We start from the raw sequence: 24,711 nt of genomic DNA on the forward strand, positions 1-24,711 counted from the left end.
TCTTATGTTGAAGGAAGAGACAGAGATCTGACTCCATATTTCAGAAGGCTTGATTTATTATCTTATGATATATATTACATTAAAACTATACTAAAAGAATAGAAGAAAAGGTTTCATCTCAGAAGGCTAGCTAAGCTAAGAATAGAAAGGAATGAATAACAAAGGTTTGTGGCTTGGACAGAGAGTCCAAGCCAGCTGGCTGTGATTGGCCATTAATTAGAAACAACCAACATGGACCAATCACAGATCCACCTGTTGCATTCCACAGCAGCAGATAACCATTGTTTACATTTTGTTCCTGAGGCCTCTCAGCTTCTCAGGAGGAAAAAATCCTAAGGAAAGGATTTTCATGAAAAGATGTCTGTGACAGAAGGCGTGGAAGGAGCCTGGGGCTGGACTGTAGCAGACTGCCTGTCCGTCCATGCCTGGCTTTGCTTTGCAGAAGATGGAGGGGCTGGTGGGGAGGGTGTCATGCCTGACACTTTCCATCAAGAGTGGACATCTTTTTAATCTGCTCCTGAAGGAAAGGAGAAGTGCCAGGTGGATTTTTGGGATGGGTCACTTGCTAGCAGTCAGTGCTGTCCCCCAGCCTTGCTCTTTTCTCTGCAATTCACTTCCAGGCAGAACAATTTTGCCCGGGGCCTGGAGCAGCAGCTGCCTGATGGGCTGGTGGTGGCCACAGTGCCCTTGGAGAACCAGTGCCAAGAGGAGCTCTCTGACCCCACTCCTGACCCTGAGTTCCTCACTGGTGAGTGAGTCCAGCTGGATCCATGCCTCTCCCAGGGAGGCAGCTGCCAGCATGTCCAGCCCTCCCACAGGATATATCTACTGGAGGATACATCTATAAAGTCAGATATATATATATATATATATATCTAGTATGGCTTTAGCACCCCGTTCTCAGCTGCACATCAAGGAACCAGCAGCTGAGGGTTGGTTCCTTTTTCCAGTAGGAGGAAGGCATTAAAAATGAAGGAAAGGCAAAGGCTGTAAATTAATTGTGGAGTAAAAGCTCAAGTATCCATCAACTATTTGGGGTATTTACAAAAGGATATTTCTTCTTTTTTTTTTTTTTTTTTTTTTTTTTTTTTTTTTTTTTTTTAGGGCAAAAGAGGTTTTCCAATTACTTTTGATTTCTCTGCTGATTTAATGAAGCATTCAAAACCCAGCGCCACCAAACCAAAATGTTTTGGTTTGCTATACCAGAGCATCATGGGCCATGAGTGATAGGTTATCATAGGTTCCTAGACAGCCTTCAAGGATTTGCCTTTTTTCCAAGCTGCCAGTACTTATAAGTAGCCTTCATTTCCTTGGTGTTTGTTGCTGTTTATCACTCAGGACTCCATTTTCTCCATGATGGAAAAAAGCCATTTTTTATTCACATAACTCCTTTTCATACATTTTACAGACCTCGTGTGGGACTGCAATTGGTCAGTAGCTTTCTTACCAATTACTTTATTGGATAGTAACAAGTTGTTATCCTGTATTGATTGGTCACTCAAACTCTTGGTGTCTACATGCAGGGACAGTTGTTTGTTAAAGATAGTTTTCATTTTCCTATCTAACGGTGCACAAACAGTTTATGCAGGTGTAAGTCATTTTTTAACCCAGGAAAAGTTTGTTATATTAACAAATTTCTCACAAGAGGATTGTTTTCACATGGCAACTTGCAAAGTGCTAGCTTGACAGGCCAGCCACTGATTCCAGGAGAGGAGGCCTGATTTTTTGAAGCTTTTCTCAATGATTTTTCTACCTTACTGTTGGCTGAAATGGCCCTGACATCGAGGCGCTGCTAAGCACAGGATGTGGCTGTTTTTGTCTCATAGGAGAGCTTGTGTATTCTCTTTGTCTGGCAGAGCTTCCAGGAGGATTTTGGGATCCCCCATGGACTCTATCCAGGGTCTGGTGGATGCTGGTTGCCCTGACAGGGTGCATGGCAGTGAAGGTGCAGGCAGATTCATCAGGGAGGAGGGTTCTGCTGGGTCTGGGGGGGCTGAGCTTCCCCAGGAGAGATGGATGGGTGGGTCACTCCTGCTTCCCTGGGAATGCTCAACCCTGCCTGGAGGTGCTGGAAGACACCTGCCTCCCACTGGGGCTCTCCTGCCTGTGACATGGTTACATGGATGTAAGGAAGGCACAGGCAGCAGAGGGAAGCACAGGGATGCACAGGCTGCCACCACAGCCTCAGCATCACAGCAGTGTCAGTGGGACTGGGATTTCACTGGCAATTATGCTGGGGAGGTAAAAGCCAGTAAATGATGCTATTCATTTCCCACACTCTGCTGGTTTTGTGGCTGATTTAGAGGTGGAAAAAAAAAAGAGGAAAAAAAGGAAAAGAAGTAAAATATTCTCTGCTTGTCAGAAGCCTGGATATCGCTGTGAATACACGAGAGGCAGAGCTGCTGAGTAAGGAAGGGCTGTTTTTGCATAAACACTTTGCAGGGAAGAGCGAGGCTTTGAAGCTGTCGGCAGCAGGCAGCACTGAAGAGAGAGGTGCTGAAGGCAAAGGATCTTATCCTGCTTATACTCTGTCTCCAGGTCTCCTTAGAGGGGGGGATGCCCACTGCTATCCTCCTGAACTCCTGCTGGGTGCCTGTTGGCAGCAGAGCTTGCTGTGACGTGCTGGCTGTGCAGCACTGGAGCTGAGAGGGAGGAGGTGGCCTGTCCCTGCATCCTGCTGTGGCACTCCGGGGATGCTCTGGCCACCAAATTCAGAGCCATCAGCACCCCTCAGTTCCCTTGCTGGGGCTTTGTCTGAGGCTCTGTGGCCTCTCTGTCCCTCTGCTCATAGAAGCTGAGCTGCTTTGGGCAGGAGTAAGTGCTCACCAGCCCAGGTCTCCATGAATTCCTGGCTTCTGTAACTCACAGCTGAATGGCTGAAAAACGAGATGTCTTTGAAGGAGAAGGACAAACCCTAGGTCCTCTCCAGCCCCAGCATTGCCATGGTGTCCTGAGGGAACATTAGCATCAATAGGAAGTGATTTCCCTGCCCATCTGCTGCCCACTCAGCTCAGTCCCAGCCGAGGGGGACCCAGGGCCTCCTGGTTGCCCTTGGGCACATGTGGCATGACGGTGACCGTCCCCAGGCCTGCTAACAGCTCATTAAAAAGCACAGCTCTCATTAGTGACATAATTAGCACACCTGGGCATGCCTTGGGAGTGGGCACTGGCAAGGAAGCAGGAGGAGGCTCATTATCTTCCAGCGCAGAGCAAAATGAGACAAGCCTACGTGTTTTCCTTCAAAGCTGTCATTTTAATTGCTGGGGACCACCTGACCCTCGGCTCTGAAAGCCTCCCTGGAGGCATGTGGTGTGTACAGAACCCTTTTCCCTGGTTTCTTCCCACCTTGCTGGCTGTGTTGCCCAAGGCACAAAGGGCTGCAGCCATCCCCACGGTGAGGTATTGCTCAGCAGTGGCATTGAGTCCCTGTGTCCTCTCTCTGGCAGGGATGGTGAACTTCAGTGAGGTGTCTGGGTACCCCCTGCTGCAGCACTGGAAGGTGCAGTCTGTCATGTACCACGTCCGGCTCAACCAGATGACCATCTCCCAGGGTAAGTGTGCAGGGACACGGGGAACAGGGGAGAGAGGATGGCAAGAGGTGACAGAGCCTTCTGCTGGCAGGTGATTGTTGGAACCCAGGAAATGGTTCTGGGTTCCAGAACCATTCTGGATGCTCTGGAGGACTCTAGACCCTGCCAAGGGGCTCTGAGACCTTGGCACAGAGCCCAAGACCCTGTGCCTTTGATTTTGACCCATGGAGCAAATTACCAACCTTTATATGAAGAATTACAAGTCAAGAGAGTTTAAGTAGAATAATAGTTAGTTTGTCACCAGGTGAAAAATAGATTTTTAGGGGTTTAGAATGGGGGCTTGGGGTACCAAGATGGAGGAATTTGGGCGTGCCTTGTCCTTTCTCCTTCTTCTTCCTAGCCTCCATCTTCTGGGTGATTGGTGGCACTTTTGGATTGGTTTAAGGTAGAAAATCACTGTCTAACATAGGTGATAGGTATTGGGAAGTTATGGTAAATAGTGTACACGTAGTTTTTAGTATAAGAGATAACACTGCCCCAAGGATGGCCAGTGTGCCTCAACCCAACCAGCCAGACAGACCTCAGTGGGTTGGAGAAAGAATTTTATAGATAAGAAATGATAAGCAACCTTGAGACCAAGAATAGAAGAATCCTGACTCCTTCGACTGCCAGGCTGGGAAAAGAGACTTGTACATATCTCAGAGTCACTGTGACCAGCAGAGATTCTGAGAGGTGATGGGCTCAAAGGCTGGCTGTCCATTGTGAGTGTGTACGGGGTAGCAAGGGCTTGGTGGGCTCTGGGAACTGAGCATCTCCTCCACCTCCTTGCCAGCCTTCAGCAATGCACTCCACTCTCTGGATGGAGCCACCTCCCGTGCAGATTTTGTGGCGCTGCTGGACCAGTTTGGCAACCACTACATCCAAGAGGCAGTGTATGGCTTTGAGGAGTCCTGCTCCATCTGGTATCCCAACAGGCAGGTCCAGCGGCAGCTCTGGCTGGAGTATGAGGACATCAGCAAAGGTAGGAGCTTGTCCTTGGGAAGGGTATCCATGGCCACCCCCTGGGAGTGGGAAGTGGGGTTTGCTTTCGGCATTTTGGAGGTGCCCAGCCTGTGTCAGGACCACATCCCATGTCATTGCCTCACCCTGCTCTCACACCCTTTGAAGCCACACAAAGGATTCCCATGGATTGCAGCAGGCCAGGACAACAAGAAAGATCCATACCCACAGCCCCAGGGAAAGACAAGTGCACCAATCCCACCGAGCCATCCTGCCTCATTCTGGACTTAACTGTTGTCTTTAATCTTATTCTTCCCTTCCTTTTGTCTCTGCCATATCTACTCTCTTCCACCTGCATCCTGCAGCCAGACTTTGCTCCCTCCAGTGGGTTTCCTTCTCCTGGGGAGAATGCTTTTAATGCCAGGGAACCAGTTAGGAGCTGGGAGGTTCATCATGGTGCCCAGGGCCTCTGGCACTGCTGCATCCCCTCCAGTGCCCTGGCTGCAGTGAGCTGTGATGGATCCCCTGTAGAAGTGGCCGTGTCCAATTTGAATGGCAGCGTTACAAAAGCTGAGCCAGCCCAACCCCTGCCTGCTGCCATCTGTCCTCAGGTCTGTGGCAACTTGTCTGGTGGAGAGTGTCCCTGCCCATGGCAGGAGGCTGGAATGAGATGGTCTTTATTGTCCCTCCCATTCCCAACTATTCTGTGATTCTGTGATTCTGTGATCTCTTGTGCTGGCCTCAGCAAAGCTGCCTGTAGGTGTTTTCCTGCCTATGCTGGGGATGGTGGGTTGCAGCATCCAGGCTTGGGCAGCAAACAAGAGCCAGCTCCCAACCCTGGGCGTGGGGGATGCTGAGCAGAGCTGCTGCTCTTTAGATGACCTTGGTTTGCTGCTGCTGCCCAAGAATTCCCAGGTGCAGGCAGGGTGAGCTTGGAGCCACAATGGACACGTCATTTCCATCATGAGGCTTCATAATTCTCAGTATTGGCACCAGCCTGTGGTGCTGCTCTTGCTGTGTCCCAGTCACAGAGACGCTTGTTATCTCCCCAGGGCTCTTGTGTGGGACGGGCTTCTTTCAAAGCCTGAGTCTGGATCCTGTGGGCTCCTGGAGCCTGGACTTCTTCACAAGCCCACCTGGGAAAGCACAGGCACGGTGCTGTTTGGCTGTGGGCTGTCTCCAGATGTAGCACCTCCTGATTGCAACGACTTCTTTTATTTCTCCTGCAATTTCCTCCTCTTTGATTTTCGTGCTTGGAGGCTTTTCAGGTCTGGCAGCCTTTTTCCACCCACAGTATCACATTTAGGTTTCACTCTGGCACCTGCCACTTTCCTTCCTTTGCTTTTTGTTTGCAAACGTCAGGGGCTGGATATCGATTGAAAAATTGCAAGAGACAAATCATTCCCTGGCTCCTCTGCTTTTCCTCGGTGCCTGCTAAGCTGCAATTCACAGCCAGCCTAAAGTGATCCATCTCCAGCTTCATGGGGGAGCAGAGCAACACTTTTGTATCCCAGGTTTTGTTTCAACAGCCTTGTTTTCTTTCAGGAGACTCAAGGATGGGCTAGTGCTGGCCCATCATTTCTCCACAAATCCTTGCTATAGGGAGATTTTCCTATTGAGCCATGGATGTGGTCCATGGTGGCTCCCCGTGTACCAGGTCACCACTAATTATGGCCTGAGCCTGCCCTGAGAGTGAGGCTTTGCCTGCTCATCCTTCAGCTTCCTCCAACTCCACCAACCATCTTCAACGGTCCCTCTACGCTCCTCTTTCTTCTGTATCAATCCCTGCTATCCTTTGGCAGGGATTTCGTGTGAAAAGCACTGTTTCCCTTCATGGCAAGGCTTGCTGTGGCAGGGTGATGCTGTCCAGGGCACAGCAGTGATGGGCAGGTTTTACCTTTTTGATTTCTGTGCAAGGACTGTTCCTCTTGCGCCAAAACATTTCCTGCTCTGTAGGGCCAGGAGGGCTTTTTCAGGAGAGTGGTGTGGCAGGGGTTTTGTTGGGGAGTCAGTGTGTTGTGAAGGTGCCCAGGCAGGTTCTCCAGAAGCCTCCAGCCACATGAAGGAGGCTCCCTCTCGTGGGGACCTGCTGTAAGGCTGGACTGTCCCATCCAGCTGTAGGGATGGGGCTGGGGAAACTGAGGCACGGGGAGACCAGAGGACCTGCAATCACAGAGGCCAGGGTGGGCTTTTTAGTCCAGATTCCTCCTCTGAAGGCCAGTAAGTATTTAATCCCTACAGAGCAAAAGGATGCAGGGGGCTCTTCAGAAGCACTGCCTGTCTCCTGGGTGGGAGGCAGAGCTCTGGCCCCTCATATTCCACTACCAATGGCCTGGAGCCCACCCTGGTGTCACTTTTTCCCCCCTTCTGCAGGTAACTCTCCCTCGGACGAGTCAGAGGAGCGGGAGCGGGACCCCAAGGTGCTGACGTTCCCCGAGTACATCGCCAGCCTCTCGGAGTCGGGCACCAAGCGCGTGGCAGCCGGCGTGCGCATGGAGTGCCAGAGCCGCGGGCGCTGCCCCTCCTCCTGCCCGCTGTGCCACGTCTCCTCCAGCCCCGATGTGCCAGCCGAGCCCATCCTGCTGGAGGTCACCAAGGCAGCCCCTCTCTACGAGCTGGTCACCAACAACCAGACCCAGCGGGTGAGCAGCCACCTGGGCACGAGCGGGGTCAGCCCTTGCCCCTTGGCCAGCCCTGCTCTCCAGGGTGGATGGGCTGTGCTGAGCCCACCAGGGCATGGATGAACACAAGTGGTGGTGGGATGGGAGTGTTGGGGAAGATGAAACAGGAAAGCCTTATAAATATGATTGCCTGGTAAAAGATTTTGAGAATATAGAAAGTGTAAGTGAGATTGAAATGAAAGCAAGCTTTGGGATCCTTTAGTAACTGAACAATGGGAAAACAATGGTGTAGCCAGCTGAAGGTAATCCCCTTTTGATGAAACAGTACCCTCTGCTTGCAGACAAGTCCAAAAGTCAGAGCAGACCCTACTAGCTTAGCAGAAAGGGTCCAAAGAGGAGTTTTTAGAGTTTAAAATGTAACACACTATAGTAATATAATGATTCTTATAGGCTGTATGTGAATGCTATAAGATTTGTATATTGTACTAAATTAGTTAGTAAGAATCAGAATATTCAAGACAGAAGAAAATTTATTGTATTGTAACAAAAACTTTGCTCTCTTACCCCTTTTACTCTCTTATGCTTTTGCTCTCTTACTCTTTTACACTCTTACCCTCTCATCCTCTCTCCCCCTCTCTTCTCTGGGTCCTGCTCTGAGCTGTGGCTGGCAGCTCCCAGCAAGGCCCTGCCCCCAGGCCCTTTGCAATAAACCCCAAATCCCAAAAGGCCCCTGCACCCAGGCCCTTTGCAATAAACCCCAAGTTCCACGACCTGGCTGCAGAGATCTCTCGTCTCTGTCCGTCCCCACTGTCCTACCCCCGATTCAGCTACATGGGAGCTCACCTGCCCAGTGCTCAACCCCTTCTCCTGTCCCCCAGCTGCTGCAGGAGGCCACCATGAGCTTGCTGTGGTGCTCGGGCAGCGGGGATGTCATTGAGGACTGGTGCCGCTGTGACTCCAGTGCCTTCGGGGCCGATGGGCTGCCCACCTGCGCTCCTCTCCCACACCCAATGTAGGTGCCCAGCCTGGCTCTGTGGTGTGGTGGCTCTGTGAAGGGGTGGTGATGGCCAGCAGTGGTGGCAGGGGGTGCTGGGGCTGTGGGCCTTTGTGGGGCAGGTTTGCAAACTGATGGGAATCGAGAGTGCAGAGTTGCAGTGTCTTTTCTGAGTTCAGCTGAGGACTATGGGGCTGGTTGTGGATCCATCCTGGTAAAGCTACCCTAGGAATGAGTCCTTTGGACCAGCATGCCCAGAACCTGGAGGGGAAAGGGAGGGGGAGTAATTTATCTCCTGAGGTTGGTGTCTCCTGTGAGTTAATGGCTTTGAATCTCTTTTGTTGTGAGAAAGTAATGCAAAAACTGTCCCCCAGCCTGCGTCTCTCCACTGTGCATGAGCCCAGCAGCACACTGGTGGTACTGGAGTGGGGCCACTCGGAGCCCCCCATTGGGGTGCAGATTGTGGACTACCTCCTGCGTCAAGAGAAGGTCACTGACAGAATGGACCACTCCAAGGTGGAGACAGGTGAGTGGGGACTACCCTGGTTCTCCAGGGACAGTGGGATGGAGGTGTTAGAAGAGAGCCCGTCTTTGTCTTTGCAAGGGGATGCTGCAACAAATCAAATATCCTGGGGAAGAGAGAGCAGCCCTTCTCCTGCCCACCATGCTGCAGAAAGGGGCAGCTCCATCTCACAGGGATGAACTTTTCTGGAAAAGCAGTGGGTCCAACTTTACACCAACTTCATGCCTTAGCCTTGTTCCCCCTTGGCACCAGGCAGTGTGGCAGCAGGCACAGGCTCTCCACAGCCCCTGTGCCATCACCAGTGGCACATGCTCCCCTCTCTCCCTAGAGACAGTGCTGAGCTTTGTGGATGACATCATCTCTGGTGCCAAGTCCCCCTGTGCCATGCCAGCCCAAGTGCCTGACAGACTCTCCTCCACCATCTCCCTCATCATCCGCTGCCTGGAGCCCGACACCACCTACATGTGAGTGCCCTGTGCCAGCCCTGTGGCAGTGCTGGCATCCTGATCCTGTTTGGTGCTGCCTGTATTTCCATGTGGAGCCCAGAGCTTTGTTTTTCCCCCTCCTCATCCAGGTTCACACTCTGGGGAGTTGACAACACAGGAAGACGTTCCAGGTCAAGTGATGTGACGGTCAAGACGCCATGCCCTGTGGTAGATGATGTGAAAGCTCAAGGTGAGATGGAGGGAGCTGCTTGGGCCAAGAGTGGGTTCCCCCTTCCAGCATGTTCCTGTACATGTCTCATGTCCTGGCTGGAACCTCTCCTTCACCCATAGTGGCCCAGGAGCTGCCACACGTGTGCAGGGCTGAGATGGGGGCTGCAGGAGGCACAGTTCTTTCTGCAAACAAAAGTGAATAAATGGTGTTTCACTAACACTACCTGATGGCATCACCCATTTATTTTCTTAATTAGACCAAACTGTGGGAAGCTAACCTGGACTGAGCCCAGGGAATGCCATCTAGTCTGTTGGGACCTTGTCTCTGGCCTGAGCCCAGGGAATGCCATGTAGTCTGTTGGGACCTTGTCCTGATGTGATGTAAATCATAACTCAGTGCACAAATCTTGGTTCTGGTCCTGGCTTCCCTAGAACTGAGCTTTACCTGTGGCAGGCTTTATTCATGTTTTTCCTTGCACCCCACTGAACACCCCCTGTCCTTCTGCCCAGAAATAGCAGACAAGATCTACAACCTCTTCAATGGCTACACGAGTGGCAAGGAGCAGCAGACAGCCTACAACACCCTGCTGGACCTGGGCTCCCCCAGCCTCCACCGAGTCCTCTACCACTACAACCAGCACTACGAGAGCTTTGGGGAGTTCACCTGGCGCTGTGAGGATGAGCTGGGGCCCAGGTAGGCTCGGGAGCTCAGCTGGATAAGCAGCCAGGCCTGCCCACCAGCAGGATTGTCCCTCAGGGATAGTGGTGACCAGGAAGGCATCTCTTCAGCAAATCTCATTATATGATGATCGATGAGAGACCTCAGAGTGTCACAGTGGGGTTTCTGTTTTGCTGGATGCTGTGCATGTGCAAGGACCACTAACAGGACAAGGTGGAAAGTGGTTGACTGTTGTCAACCCAACCCTGATGTCCATCCCATCAGCCCTGTCCTGTCTCTGGAGTCTGGCCTGACAAATTCATGCTATGCAGGGTGGCAAAAGGGTGGGATTCTCTTTATTCCTTCACAGCTGATGCCACAGGCAAAAAGGCAGAAGGTCTCAGAAAAATAACACACCTACAAGGGATGGAGATTGGATTCTGCTTTCTGCCTTTTCCTGGGCTTTGGCTTGAGCTGAATGCACCTCTGTGTGCTGAACTCTGTCAGCCTGTGGTCCCCAGCAGGCAGAGGACTGACTTTAGGGCTGAATTGTGCATTTCCTCACTTTTGATCCACATCTGTGGTTGTGGGGGGGTGACACGAGTGTTTTTGGTGCCCAGGCAGTGCTTAGCTGCCACAGCAGGTTTTGGAGGAGGTTCTTCTGAGCTCTTCCTGTCTAAAATAGTCTCTTTGTGCCTGAGTAAGCACCATGTCTTCTCTTCAGGCTTCTCCAGGTTGCTGAAGCCCCCCTAGCTGCCTGAGAATGTCCCAGGCTTGTAGAGATAGCCAGATGTTCCCTTCTCCCCATGTCCTTCAACATCTGCTTTAGTCTGTGTGGTTTCCCAGTAATGTGGATATTTCCAGTCAGTTCAGCAGGCTGGGCTGGGAGATTGCGTGTGCTGCAGTGGTGTTTCATAGCATCTGGCCCTCAAACAACCAGAGCTGTGACCTCATCTGGAAATCAGGGTTGCTTTCAAACCTACATCACCAAGAGCTCCTACATATGGAATTCATGGCCTCTGCCTTACACCGTGCCCCATACCTCCTCTTGCTGGTCTTCCAGCACTGCTTCTGGTGCTCACTTGTGTACTTCTAGCAGAGGATAGGAGATTGCCCATGTACATTCTGTGTCCTCCAAACCTCTGCTAGGCAGAGAGACTCAGCCTGTGCCTATCTTGCACTTAGTGCATTGGACTTGTCTCCTGGCAGAGCTCTAGTGCGAAACTCTGAGGCCCTCCATGCCCTGGAGTGGAGGTGGGTTCTCTTCTCTTTTCCCTTTTCCCATTTATGTCCTAAGAAATGTGAGCCCTTTGAGGCACAACCTCAAAGCTCAGTAGGATCATTGCAGCACATGGAGTGTTTTTAGGGCAGAGGCTCCCAGCAGCTCCTCTGCCCAGGGTTGCCTCATTCCCCCGACACCCAGTGGGATCAGCAGGCTTGGACTTCAGTCTCACCTTTGTCTTTATCCCAGCTGTGGTGATGCCGCTCCGTCTCCATTTCCAGATGTGAAATCCAGCCCCAGTTTGCACAGACCATCTGACATCTGTTGTGGTGATTTGCATGAGGAACACATAAAATTCCTTACGTGACAGACTGGAGTCGTCACGGAGCCGCTGCCCTCACCGAGGCTGAGCGCTGCCACTGCTGCTCCTGCTTCAGTGAGCACCAGCCGGGACACGGTGTGGAAGCTGCCTCCTCGAGCCCCACAGGGCAGAGGCATTGCCATGGAGCAGCCAGGAATGCCACTGAATTACCCAAATGATGCCATTTTCTGTGTGCATCTACGAGCCAGAGGGTTAATTGCAGCCTCTGGAAAGGCTGGAGCGCTCGGGGTAGGATGACGCAAGTCGCTGATGAAGTGTTTGCAGCTCGCGCTCCTTGGAAAGAGGCACTGAGGCAGCTGCAGCGGGCTCTGGTGATGACAAATCTTGGAAAGCAGACCTCCTGTTTGATCGTCTGCAAGGGCGAAGCACCCAGACTGGTGGTGACAGGACAAATCACTTGCAGATGACATTATTTAGCCAGCAGACAGTGTTTGTTTGACTGTTGCTGATGCTCCTTTGAAGTCGGGGATGCGGACCCACGCGACTGACTCTACCATGTCCCTCCTCCTCCACACGTCCAGGGCACCTCCTCCTCTGCTCATTTGTGGCACACTCAGCTCCCTTCTTGGCAGTGCTGGCTGCTGGACCGAAGAAGCAGAACTTGTTGTGAGTGCACTGATAACTTGTCTGAGGCTGCGAAAGCAAATCGCTCCCTCACGGTCCAAGAAGGGCTGCAGAGTGTCCTGGTCTTTGCATAAGGAAAGGAAATGGAGAAAAAAAAGCAAGCAGTGAGTGGAAGCTGGATGTGATGCAAAGCCTAGTGAAGTCTGGTGGTGCCTATGGGCTTTGAGCCAAAATCTGTGGGATAATATCAGGCCTTCCTGTGAGGGTACCTGTAATGCTGGAGGAGGAGAGGCACTCGTGGCACCTTGCTTAGGTGTCAGATGCAGACACCAAGACAAGTGAGAGCTTGGCTGTTTTCTATGGCTGGCCAGCTTGGGTGGCTGTCTCCAGAGCCAAAACCATGCTAACCACCTTTTCCTCTCTGGCATGCCCTGGACATGCTCTGGGGTGGCACTTGTCATGTGGCTGCAGAGCTGGACAACCTTTCAGTGGCTCTAGATTGGGCCCTTGGAGCTGCAGTCACATCCAAAGTTTTCTCTCCGTGAAAGCCAAGCTTGGCTCTGGCTGGACTTGGGGTAAATTAATTCCTCTTCAAATAGCTCTCCCAAGAAATTTCTGGCCTGGAGGGAGGTGTGGAGAGGCAGTGATGTTCCTTCATGGTTGGTACCCATATCCTGGAGCTGTCAAACCAGCCCACCCTGCTTATCCTAAGTAAGAATGTCCAGTAAGAATGCGATTTTTTCCTTTCAGAATCATGATTTGTGACTGCTGCCAGTTCTGGGCTGAGCAGATGCTGAGTTAAAGCTAGTGAGGGGCTGTATCTTCTTTTCCTTGACTATTCTAACCCAGCAATTGACCTTGTAGCTGGGTAGGAAATTTATCCCAGCTCATCAGACACTTAAACTTTGGTCTGGGTTTCCAGGCACATGAGATACCTTCAAGATGCTTCATTTGAATCCATTGCCTCCACAGTGGCCACATTCCCTGGAGATCACCCAAAGTGTGTGATAAATTTAAAATGAACACAATGTGTTTTATCTGTACAAACTGATTTTCTTGATAAAAACATTAGAAGCACAATTTTAAGAGGACAAATTTTAAAAGAACACAGCTTAGATCATGTTTGGCCATGATCCTCTGTGCTCTTCCAATATCTCAGCCAATACAAAAGGCTGGTGATTTAGCACTTCCTCACTACCAGGACAAGCCTGCACTGAGGCTATGATGCCCTGTGTGTGCTGAATGTCTCTTGCAGAAGATGGATTCATCCTGGAGCTGCTCTGCCTCTGTCACCTGACCTGCTCTCAAGGCTGCCTTGGCTGGGTTGTGGCTCTTTACAAGCTGCTGCTGCAGTGATTTGTCTTTCCTCATCTTGCTCTCCAAAAGAGCAAGATACAAAGTGCACATGAAAAGAACCAGGGAGCTCTGCCACATTCCCTGCTCTCTCAGAGCTTTTGGGATGGGTTTGATGTGTGCTCCATTGTATCCCTTCTGGTTTGCAGGGTCTGCTGTCCATCTTTCCTAAGCTGTTCCTAAATATTGTGAGTCATGTAGCAGGAGTGTCATTCACTGTACTTATGTCTTGTATGGATCATAATTCTTATCTCACTTTCTACCTTCCATACAGACCCTCACAAGCCAGATATGACACTCTGGTTTGGATTTTTTTTTCTTTAAATCTCCCTCTTCTTCAGTGGTATCCTGTCTTGCTGCTCACAATACTGTGTGCTTTTCTGGCACTGGAGAAGTTGAGGATGCCCCATTCCCAGAAATGTTCAAGGCCAGGCTGGGACTTGGAGCAACCTGGTCAAGTGGAAGATGTCCCTGCCATGGGACAGGGGAGTGGAACAACATGATCTTCAAGGTTTCTTCCAACCAAACCATTCTGTGATTCTGTGATTCCTACACCAAGCCATGAATGACCAGTATAGCTCCTGAATATGCAGCACATGCACTTAATGGAGAGGACACACATGGCGACACTGTTCTGGGCTGGCCATATATGTCATGCCTGACACTTCTTAGCTTTTATCCCCACTGCCTACACTGCTATTGGCTCTGTTTCCCATCCTGTAATATTTGGGATCCAGTAGCTGCAATAGTGACTGGTGGTGCCACTTGAGTCCTTGGTGATGTCCACCCAAAGGGTGCTGGGGGTTTCACAGCTGCACCTGTGACTGTCTCCTTAATAAACTCTCAGCAAACCTGGCCTTGTTGTGTGAGTGGTACAGGGTGGAAGAAGAAGAGGGGACAGGACAGGGAAGTGTGAGTCCCAAGACCAGTGCAGCAGGTCCAGCACTGCCATGGTGACATGGGCATCTCTTCCCTGGGCAGAGAATCCTGTTCTCACATGGATTTGGCTGGCAGTGCTGCCTTGGGAATGGTGTGTCCCCACAGCCATACCATCCCTCCTTGTCCTGGCAGCTCCTTACAGCTGCTCTTGCATTATCTCTTCTCCCTCCAGGAGCTCCCGTGGTGTCCTTAACTATCTTTACTTTTCTCTCCTCACTCATTCCTCCCACCCTCCCCGCCATCCTCTCCGTGGTGTCTCCATCTCCCCTGCCACCCCTCGCTGTCCACCGCCCCCCTGGCATCTCCCCTCGCCCGCCCTCGCTGCAGGAAGGCTGGCCTCATCCTCTCGCAGCTGGGGGACCTCAGCAGCTGGTGCAATGGCCTCCTGCAGGAGCCCAAGATCAGCCTGCAGCGCTCCTCCCTCAAGTACCTGGCCTGCCGCTACAGCGAGATCAAGCCCTATGGGCTCGACTGGTCGGAGCTCAGCCGCGACCTCAGGAAGACGTGCGAGGAGCAGACGCTGAGTGTCCTGTACAATGACTATGGTGACAAGGACTACTGAGGCTTCTGGGCACCTGCTCTCAGGCTGGCCTTCCCATGGGCCTTCCTAGGGGTTTTACACATGGACCCATGGAGGGGAGGGTGTCGCTGATGTTTCTGGAGAATTTGGACTGGGGAGCAAAACCGGCTGCTCTGTGCAGGACTGACTCAGTATTAGTTTCTTCTTCAACTTGGCCAAAAGCCTTTCTAGTTAGAAGTCTTGTGGGACCCAGTTTTCTTGGTTTTGTTTTATTCATTTTGCCAAGAGGTTCCTCAGCATTGGTGGAGAAGGCAGGCTGGGAGGGCACAGCCCTCTTCTCCTGCCCCATCCCTGCCCTGGCTGTGAGGGCTGACTCCAAAGGTGGGTGACACCAGTCGTGGGAGGAACATGGTGACACAGCCAGGATGGGAGAGCAGGTGATGCAGGCAGAAAGGGAGGCAGGGCATGCAGGTCAGGTTGAGATGCTTATGGTTATGGCTGAGCTGATCAGCCACTTGGAGGCCAGCGGGGCTGGGATGGGGTTTTTTGCAATTGTAAAGCATGAGGTCAAGGTGAGACCTGAGAGAACAATGGTGCTGTTGGTGGGCAGAGCTGGTGGTGTCATCAGCTGGGGTGAAGAGGCAGGGGCATTGTGACCCCATCTCCTCAGGTTCTTCACATGGCCCAAATCCACATGTGCTCCAAGATGCAGAGTCCTCCAGAACAAAAGCAGCTTGGCCTCAGGGCCAGTAGTCATCTGGACATCGTGAGCTTTCTTCTTGAGAGACCACATTCCTTGGAAGTCAACCTTAAAATCCTTTTTTTTTTTTTTTCCCACTCTAATAAAAACTTAGAAGCAACATCAAGCTGCTGCTGAGGAGAAGTCAGCTAGGAGAGCAGCAGCCAGATGACACAGACAAGATGTTCTGCACCAGACACTTGCAGCTGTGGGATAGCCCAGGCTCTGCGTGGTGAGGGGAGAGGGATGCAAGGTACCCCAATGCCGTGGTGCAGGATGGTGCTGAAGGTTCTGATCCCAGAGAGGGCATGGAGGACAGGCTTCTGGGGGTATTGCTTGCCTGTGTTCAGGCTCACATCTGCCTCTTCCTCTGGTAACTTTTTTTTTTAAAGCTAGAGAGCTGGGGTTGTACTGGGACACTGGGTTTGGTTCGGAGTAAACGATTCTCCAAATCCCTGTCCCTGCTGATGATGTTGGAGGCAGAAAACAGGTTCCTTTTAGCTTCAGCTTCCTGCCTGGTTTGCAGAGGAGGCACCTCTGGACTTGCCAGCTGTGCACCTTTGATCTAGACAAGACCAGAGCCCTACAGTGGGATTTTTACGATGCCTCCAGAGAGAAATTTCCTTTTCATTTTTTTCAGTCTTGGCAGGAACAGTCTTCAGCCTGTCTCATATGATTTTCTGCCTCATTCCTCCTCCTACCTGCCAAGGACATGGCTTGAATATTTGTGTGGGGCTGAGAGGGAGGCGGCTGCGCTCTGCACCCCGTCACTGCCGACAGTGCTGCAGCACCCGATTCTCTCAACAGCAGCTCAGTATCTTCCTGCAGGACCACACTGTGCTTTGCTCTCTCCTTCTCATGGGCAGACATCTCTCCAGGGGCAGCTGGCCTGGACTGGGGAGCTGCTGGGAGCAGCCACTGTCAGTCAGTATGACCTGGGCATCCCTGTGTCATTGCTGTATTGTGTGTCTGGCAGGGGTCATCAGACAAACGTTTGCTCTGTGCAAGAAGGAAGTCTCCTGGATCCTTTTGGATTTTTCTCATGTGTTTGTCCTTATATTTTGATGTGCCTGATGCTGCCAAGGGCTTAGGGCTCAGAGTGAGACCAGTGCCACCTCCACGCACAGGTATAGATGGGCAGGTGATCTGTACTGAGTCATCACTCCTTTTCCTTTTAGCGAGACTCGTGGCCAAGACACTTCTGTTTATCCTTTTGCTTATCCCAGCAGATGCTGAGACAACTTTTAACTTCCAGCCAGGCAGCCATCCAGCCATGGGCAAAGGGCACCTCTGCTCAACGCCTCGAAGGGATGTTTGAAGGAAGGCTGCTCTGGCCCAGACACCAGCTGGTTTCTCGCCAAGTAATACCGTGTACATGGCCTTTATGTGAAATGCAGACTGTTTTCCTTTGGGTAGCAGACTCCTCTCTTTTATTGCTTACTAGGTGCAGCAGCAAGGACAGGAGCAGTGCTGTCTGCCAGCCACTCGCTGTGACACTGCCAGGAAAACCCTGCACACCCCATGCATTCACACCTGCCTAGGTTACTTATTCATCTGGCCCCAAGATTTACACCGAGGCTCCGCAGATATTTCTGTTCTGCTTCTGTGCTGACACTTCAAAGCCCTTGCATGGGCAAACAAAGCCCTGCAGCATCATCAGCCAGCTGGGCTGGGCTCTGCTCCATGGGTCCTGGCTTCTCCATGGGCTGGGCTTTGGAGAGTGAGGAGAAAGCCACCTCTCCTTTGGGGTCCTTTGGCAGCACTTTTGCACAGCTGGATGGGGCTCAGCACCCTCACCCTGTGACAGACTGTGCAGGCTGCTGGCAGGGCTGTGCTCTGATGATTTGCCCACCGTGGTGCCCCTGCAGCTGCTGTGCTGGCAGAGCCTGGCAGCCTGGCACGTCTGTGGGGCCATTCTCACAGTGACCCTGGCTGTGTGAGGGCTTCCTTCTTGGTTTCCTCACTCTAGCTTTGCAAGTCAGAACCTTGCCCAAGCTTGGATTTTCTTGCCCAAGTCTCTCAGCTACCACACGAATCCCTCTTAGACAAATGCCAGCAGCCACCATGGGGTACCAGACCAGTCCAGCATGGGGACTGTCCCTTGCTGCAGACCTGGCCTTGGTGAGATGTGCTGTGTGGGGCTTGCTCACCCAAAACAGGCATGCCCTGGTCTAGTGGAAGGTGTCCCTGTCCACGGCAGCAGGGTTGGTACCCAATCCTCATTAAGGTCCCCTCCAACCTAACCCATTCTGTGTCTCTGATTCCCTGCAGAGCTGACACCACCCACATCTGCTGCAGGGTCCTCCTGTTGGGCCTGCACAGTATTTTCTCTCTTGGACTCCTAATTCTTCCCAAACTGCCAACAACAGGCAGTTGCTTTCCAACCATTTCTGCAACCTCCTTCGCCCCCCCTGCCCTTTCTTTTTGTTTTATTTCTGAATTAATGAGCAATCATTCACCTGAGATGAACCTCTGGGTCGTTAACTTTTCTTTGCTGCGTCCGTACCCCTGTAATAGCATTACTACCTTTTCCTTGTCGTGGAGTTATTTAACATATAAAACAGTTTGGTCCTTTTCTTTACAAAGATGGCTACAATTCATGTTCCTTGATGTTCTATTAAACCTCTAATGTGACGTTTTACTTCTGTAGATTGAAAGTAGGGTGCTTTAGGGTGAGATAGCCATGTGGCAAGAAATACAAAACCCTTCTGGATTACTTAAAAGAAAAGAATTTTAAAAAAAAGGTTTTAAACAACAGCAACAAAAATCATTGTACCACTATGTAAAACTCCAGATGATAATTTAACTGACTATTAAAAGGAGCTGTTAGTAATCCCTGGCTCTGGCAAACTGGAGTGTTTGTTTGTAGTTTTGGTCCAGTTGATGTCATCTTTGGTTGCAGATGAAACACTCTCAGCCTTTGAACTTGGGTGAGCCTTCACACAAGTTTAGCATTATCCTGTCTGCCCACTGGGTTAGCCAAGTCCCAAACCACTCAGCACACACAGATGGAGCCCTGTCCTGCCCACCTGCTCTGCTGGATGTGGGAAGGTAAAGATGTCTCCAGCCACCCCTTTTTTGGGGAAAAACTGCATTTACACATCCTTATCAAGAGTACCTCAGCCCTTGATTTGCAAACCTCCACAGAAGCTGGGAACTTGGAAGCAAAGTCCAAGAAAGGCAGTTTTTTGTATATAAGGGGGTTTTACCCATCTTTTAGCCATTCTTTTAGTATGTAAGGTGGATGGAATGGTGCTAGTGCTGTGCTGTCTGGTGATCAGCCACCCCTGGAGAATGTTCTGGTCCATCTGGCAGACTTTTGACAGAGGACTAGTAGCAACATGAGTATTAAAGTCCCACAAAGAATGTGAAAAGCAGTGCCTGAACAGAGGTGAGATCTGCAGAAGATGCCAAGAGCCACTTACACTGCTGTGTTGTGTCTAATGGTCAGGCCATCAGGACCTGCAAGGGCAGGTCCCTTGGCCAAGCCCAGTGTGCACTGCCACCTGCCCTGCCAGATGGGTGGAAGACCCAGGGAGAGCCTGGGCAGACAGACAGGCAGACAGGCAGGACACTTGGGAGGGACACAGGGGGGGATTTAGGGACTATAGCACACAAATCCATAGGAAACCAGACTTCATCAAGTCTCATGGAACGACTTGATTTTCTTATTTTTTTTTTCTTTTCCCAGTGCTAAATTGCAGGAAAATAAGCTAAAAATACACTCAATACTTTCCTTCTGCTATTTTCCATGCAGTTAACCACCATCTCATTGCACAATAAGCTGTGGCTATACAGTGAGATGGAGGAGGAGGAGGAGGAGGAGGAGGAGGAGGAGGAGGAGGAGGAGGAGGAGGAAGAGGAGAGGGTCTGTGTGGCAGCGGGGTGTGCAGCTACAAGCCTAAACTGCTGTGTCAATATCTCAGCACAGCTGGCTCATTACAAAATCATCTCAGGGGTCATCTGGCTTGCAATCCACAGGGGTTTGGAGAAAGCCACCCCAAAAAAGGGTGAAGTGGACTGCAAGGGGTGCATCACCAGCACATTGGTAGGTTTTTAGGAAGGATTTGGTAAAGTGTGTGTGTGTGTTTTGGAGGGTTGCTGTTGGCTCCTCTGCCCTAGAGAGGACATTTGATGTCACTGTTCCTCTTCTAGGACTGAGTCCCTGTGCAAAGACCAGACATGATGAAAAGACTGAGGAGCATCAGAGATGGCTGGAGGAAGAAGAGTGGGGTGTAAACACAGGGCAAGGGCTTTTTGGTGTTTCTCAGACCACAGGTGAAAAATTTACCTGGTGACTGAAGAAAACAAGGTAAAAAAAATTCCCCGAATTTTAAAGCACTTTATTTTAAAGACTTTATTGTCTCGGGTTTTAACTTTCTTGCCAGGATTTCACATGGTCTCTGGCTCTAGTGTGGGCCACCTTCTGCTCCCTGTCACCAGGGATGTGAACATACACACACAAACACACACATTTCCCTTAATTTTAAGTGGATTAATTATAGAAGGTGTCCAGTTTGTAGCATAACCAGGAGACCTTCTGATAAAGTGTTCTTGCAGCTGGTGGCACAGTAAAAGCTGCCTGGGTGGCAGCCTTGAGTTATGAGGTGGCATTGGAGGAGAGTGTCCCCCCACACCCCAAAACCCAAAGGAAATCTCCAGTTGGGCTGTGACAGTTCTGGGAGAGTCTCTGACTTGGGAAGAGGAGAATATGTTGGACCAAACCACCTCCCTGGCCCCCTTCTGGGTGAATCAAAGAGGCAGGAGAGATGGAGGATGAGAAGATTATTTATTTTTCATAGATTTTTATAAAAAATAATTATCAAATACAAAAAAATAAAAATAGCAGCAGCCTCCATTGTGAATAAAACCCTAAAGGGGACAAAAACCGCTCAGTGTCGCTATAGAAGAACAATATTTCAGTATGTAGAAGCTGTCTGGTCATAAGAAGCACAAATGTCTACCAGCCAAGCCAGCACTTCCTGTCCCAACCCCCCAGTTCCCCTGTCCATGGGGCACAGTCCCTTCCCTGCACACGTAGGTGAGCAGAGGAAAAAACCAGGATTTTCATGCCAAAAGGATACAAATTTGGTACATAAACACATAGGAGTTATCCAGGTAATGCTGAGACCAGGCAGGGAAGGGTTTGTCATGGCAATAGATGCTGAAATTCTGCTTCTGGATGTGATGTTCCCACCTGTGGGGGCTGCCAGAACCCCACTTCTGCTGTGTTGGAACTCCTGGATCTCCCCTTTCCTGCACTGGTGGAGCAGCACAGGCTGCCCAAGCTGCACATCCTGGGGTGGCGGGCAGCTATTATTATTTGAATTTCCTTGGGTTGCTTGAGGGTTGTTTTTTAATTGAAAAGTGGATATCCGACAAGATATTGCTGCTATCTGCCCAAGTGACAGTGGATTCTGGGGCGGTGTCACTTGTGCATGATGAGAACAAAAGTGTCAGTGTCCCAAGAGGAGATGGGGCTCATTGCCCCCTACCTCTCCTCAAATCTCTGCCTAGGCCAGGTGGATGGGGACACTTGGGGTCAGGAAAGGGCTTGGAGAAGGACAAGGCATCTCCTGCCTAGATGCTGGTAGGATGTCCAAGCACCTCTGCCCCTACTCGGGTCCTCAAGTAAAACACAAGTATAGGAAATTCCTGACAAAATAGGATGGGGTAGAGCTAGTGGAAGCTCGGTTTCCAACGATGCCTTGAAAATTCCTGGTCTCTCCACACCGTGTCACCCTCTCTCCACCACTCCTTCATCAGACAAACTCTGGCTGGAAGCCTGTATCCAGCAGCACAGGCCATTGCCTTCAGTTCCTACTCTGTGGTCCCTTCTCTGCTCTCCTCTCCTCCTTCTACCCCTTTTCTCTGCCTCTTTACAGCACAAAACCATCAGTGATAATCCCAGCTGGAGCCAGGCGCCTTCCCTATTGCTGCCTTTAGGCAGCTGGGTCCAAGCTGAGCTTCTGGGAATTAATTATGGGGGCAGTTTCTTGCTGGGCTTCTTTGAGCCCAGAAGTGAATCTGCAGATTTTCACTTAGTGCCTGCAGGAGCAAGAGCCTCTAGGAAGTCAGCAACTGTATGTCCAGCCTGAGGGGCTGGGACAGAGATAATAATAAGGAATACTAATACTAAGGAAAATCTCAATGAGAAAAGATAATTCTCAAACTCTCCTGACAGGTTGTTTGTTTATTTTTTTTGGTCCTTTTGGCATTACAGGGCCTAGTCTCCTCTGAGAGCTGCTGACAACACAACTCAGTTGGAGCTTAGATGTGAGGGAAAGAGAAGAAGGACCACCACAGCATCCTTCATTCAAGGATCACACAGCTACACTGCTTTGGCTTCTACACCCAGCTGGGTGTGCAGTGGCTGGGGGAGTGAGACAGAGAGGGAGAACGCTGAGTCTTTGCTCCTATTGACCATGCAGTGATCCCCATGGACACATAACCCTGCCCAGAGAGCTCTAAAATAATGTGTGATGGATGCCTGTGGTACCCTTGGAATCTGTTGTGCTCACTGGGATGATTCAAGGGCACAATAACATTTTTTCTCAACCCCACAATCCTGATCCAGATCCACGCCCTAAGAAGAACAAGGGAAAGCACTGGCAAATACCAAGGGCAAAGCTTGGTCCCTGCCAGATGCTCAAATCACAAATCACCGTGAGGTGGGAGCTTCCCTGCCTGCCATGGCCTGGCTGTTTGGCTTCTCTCTCCATCCTCTTTCCCGCTCAGCAAGGAAGGGGAAAATCCCTGCTCCTCCTGCCCTGACCTGTGCTTTTCCCAATGGTTTGTACTTCACAGCAGCATGTGTGTGTGATAAAGGATACCCTTTCTCAGATTCATCGAGAGCAAAGAAAATATAATATATATTTATATATATATTATATATATGTATATAGATATAATTAAGTTTAAATATTTGCAGAGAGATCACAACTACCTCGACCTTGCTAAAAGAAGTCTGTACAGCAGAGAGGGGTGAATAGTGACAAAGACAGACACCCAGGAGCCGCACCAGGACACACATCCATGGCAGCCCCCGGGCTCCCGGCGTGGACGGGCCCTGGCCCAGCGTGTGGCTGAGGCGCCCCAGACCGCGGCCTGAGCGCCTCGTGTGGCTTCTGGAGGGAGCAGCGACGGCGAGGGGGCCCCAGCCCGCCCTCCGGGGCTCCTCGGTGGGCTGGAGCCGTCCCCTGAGCCGCAGCCGCCATGCCCCGCCCGGCTCTCCCTCACGGCCCCGCCGCCGCCCCTCGGCTCCCCCGGCGCTGCCTGACCCGGACAGGCCCTCATGGCGCCGCTACTGGTTCTCCTCGGCCGCCGGGTCGCGGCAGGTGCACTCGTCCTGGTCGCAGTCGGCGGCAAACGGGATCACCTGGGGGAGCAAAGTGTCATGTGTCATGTGTCGGAACTCAGTGCATCCCTCTGGGTGTCCCAAGTTGAGGACCCTGTAGGGGGACTCGGAGACCCTGGTACGCAGCCCAGAACACCTGGGGATTTGATTATGACCCGTGGAGCAAATTACCAGCTTTGTATGAGGACCTGAAAGTCACAGAAGTTTAAATAGTATAACAATAAATTTATCACTATGTAGATTTTAGGATTTTTGGAATGGGGGTTTTGGGGAAAAGATGGAGGAACTTGAGCATGTCCAGCCTTTCTTCTTCTTCTTCTTGGTCTCCATTTTCTGCAGCAATGTTGGCACTTTGGGTTTGGTTTAGAATAGAAGCTCACTGTCTAACATAGGTGATAGGTATTGGAAAGTAATTGTAAATATGTTATATGTAGTTTGTAGTGTAAAAAGACATCACCACCCCGAGGGCGGTCAGAGTGCCTGTGGCTGCCATGCTGGGCAGACCTTGGCTGGGCAGAAAGAAAATTTTATAGATAAGAATTAATAAACAACTTCAAGACCAAAAACCGAAGAGCTCTGACTCGTTCTTTGGGTGCGCGGGCTGAAACAGAGAACTTTCGCACATCTCGGGGCAGCAATTATCACCAAAACTCCAAGAGTCATGTAATTCATGCTTAGATGGAAAATGTATGAAATAAAAATTGTGAAATAAATTAAACATCCAACGAGCCTCTGACCAGGGAGACAGATTACCACACGGAAGTTGTGAAACTCCTGGTGGCAGTGGGAATGAATGCCTTGTTAACAAATAAAAGAATGTGGCTAGTGCAGAGATGGGCTTCCCCTGGAACCACCCGGGAACACCGAAGGACAATCAGCACTTGATAAGCATCATCAATTAAGATAATCGAAGTTGTCAAAAACATACATCTGAATATATGACTTCTCCTGACATGATCAGCACCCACCACCACCCAAGAAACAGCAACTGTCCAACCCTGCACAGTAAAAAGAAACTTCATACATATGCAGGGTCACAAAAGAAATCGGGGCACCTCTGCCTCAGGCGTAAAAACTGTATAAAATAGCCCTGCTGGAAACGGCATTGGTGAACAGAAGGATATCCAAAGCAATAGAGGCTGGATCTAAGTTCACGCAGCGCCGATCCCAGGCCCAACGCTGTCTCTTTGGCTGTGGTTTTTGAGGACTGTATTTTGGTCGTGAAAATATAATCTTTCGCATTTATTAATTTGGCTTTCTCGTTGATATTTATAACAAAAGGGACAGCTCAGCTCCACCCTGGGACACCTCTCTGCCCCCCTAAAAGACCTCTCCATGCTGCTGTGGACAAACAGACATTTTGGACTGTGCCCTGTTGTTGGCACTGCCAGGCTCTGCGCTCACTGAGGAATGGGCTCTGATACAACCTGTCCCTAGCTGAGTTCTGTTCTTAGCCTTTTTCTTTTTGTTAATGTGTTTTGAATTTTGTAGCCAATGGCCGGGTTGAATCTTGTGCCCCAAATGTCAAACCCTGGGAAGAAGTGTCCCCTGATGGGTGTAAGACATTCAGACTAGGCCTGGCAGTGGTGAGGCACCTTCAGATTAAAGTTTTACTTTGGTCCCTCTCAGAAAACCCTCTTCATCCACATCTGAA

At 50.7% G+C, this 24,711-nt stretch overlaps 2 protein-coding genes across 5 annotated transcripts in view; one reads left to right on the top strand and one right to left on the bottom strand.

Moving 5' to 3' along the window:
- ASTN1 (astrotactin 1) overlaps positions 1 to 22,831 on the top strand; it is a 65,295-nt gene extending 42,464 nt beyond the window's left edge. For 2 of the 4 annotated variants that reach the window (XM_058030713.1, XM_058030714.1), the window contains exons 14-23: positions 621 to 748; positions 3,447 to 3,551; positions 4,363 to 4,551; positions 6,903 to 7,171; positions 8,029 to 8,162; positions 8,519 to 8,670; positions 8,996 to 9,131; positions 9,242 to 9,342; positions 9,834 to 10,017; positions 14,769 to 18,533. In XM_058030713.1, coding sequence (XP_057886696.1) covers positions 621 to 748; positions 3,447 to 3,551; positions 4,363 to 4,551; positions 6,903 to 7,171; positions 8,029 to 8,162; positions 8,519 to 8,670; positions 8,996 to 9,131; positions 9,242 to 9,342; positions 9,834 to 10,017; positions 14,769 to 15,003 — 1,633 coding nt within the window. In that variant the 3' untranslated portion in view covers positions 15,004 to 18,533. Of the gene's footprint in view, positions 1 to 620; positions 749 to 3,446; positions 3,552 to 4,362; positions 4,552 to 6,902; positions 7,172 to 8,028; positions 8,163 to 8,518; positions 8,671 to 8,995; positions 9,132 to 9,241; positions 9,343 to 9,833; positions 10,018 to 14,768; positions 18,534 to 21,923; positions 22,606 to 22,631 lie in introns of those variants that run through there. The other 2 variants (XM_058030715.1, XM_058030716.1) reach the window with 2 other exon arrangements.
- Positions 22,832 to 22,992: 161 nt separating this feature from the next.
- PAPPA2 (pappalysin 2) overlaps positions 22,993 to 24,711 on the bottom strand; it is an 86,962-nt gene continuing 85,243 nt past the window's right edge. Inside the window, exon 22 of the mRNA XM_058030712.1 lies at positions 22,993 to 23,078. Within this exon, the coding sequence (XP_057886695.1) occupies positions 23,004 to 23,078 (75 nt within the window). The 3' untranslated portion in view covers positions 22,993 to 23,003. The remainder of the gene's footprint in view (positions 23,079 to 24,711) is intronic.

Source organism: Melospiza georgiana, chromosome 9 (assembly GCF_028018845.1).
Source record: "Melospiza georgiana isolate bMelGeo1 chromosome 9, bMelGeo1.pri, whole genome shotgun sequence".
In the NCBI taxonomy this organism is placed as follows: Eukaryota; Metazoa; Chordata; class Aves; order Passeriformes; family Passerellidae; genus Melospiza; species Melospiza georgiana.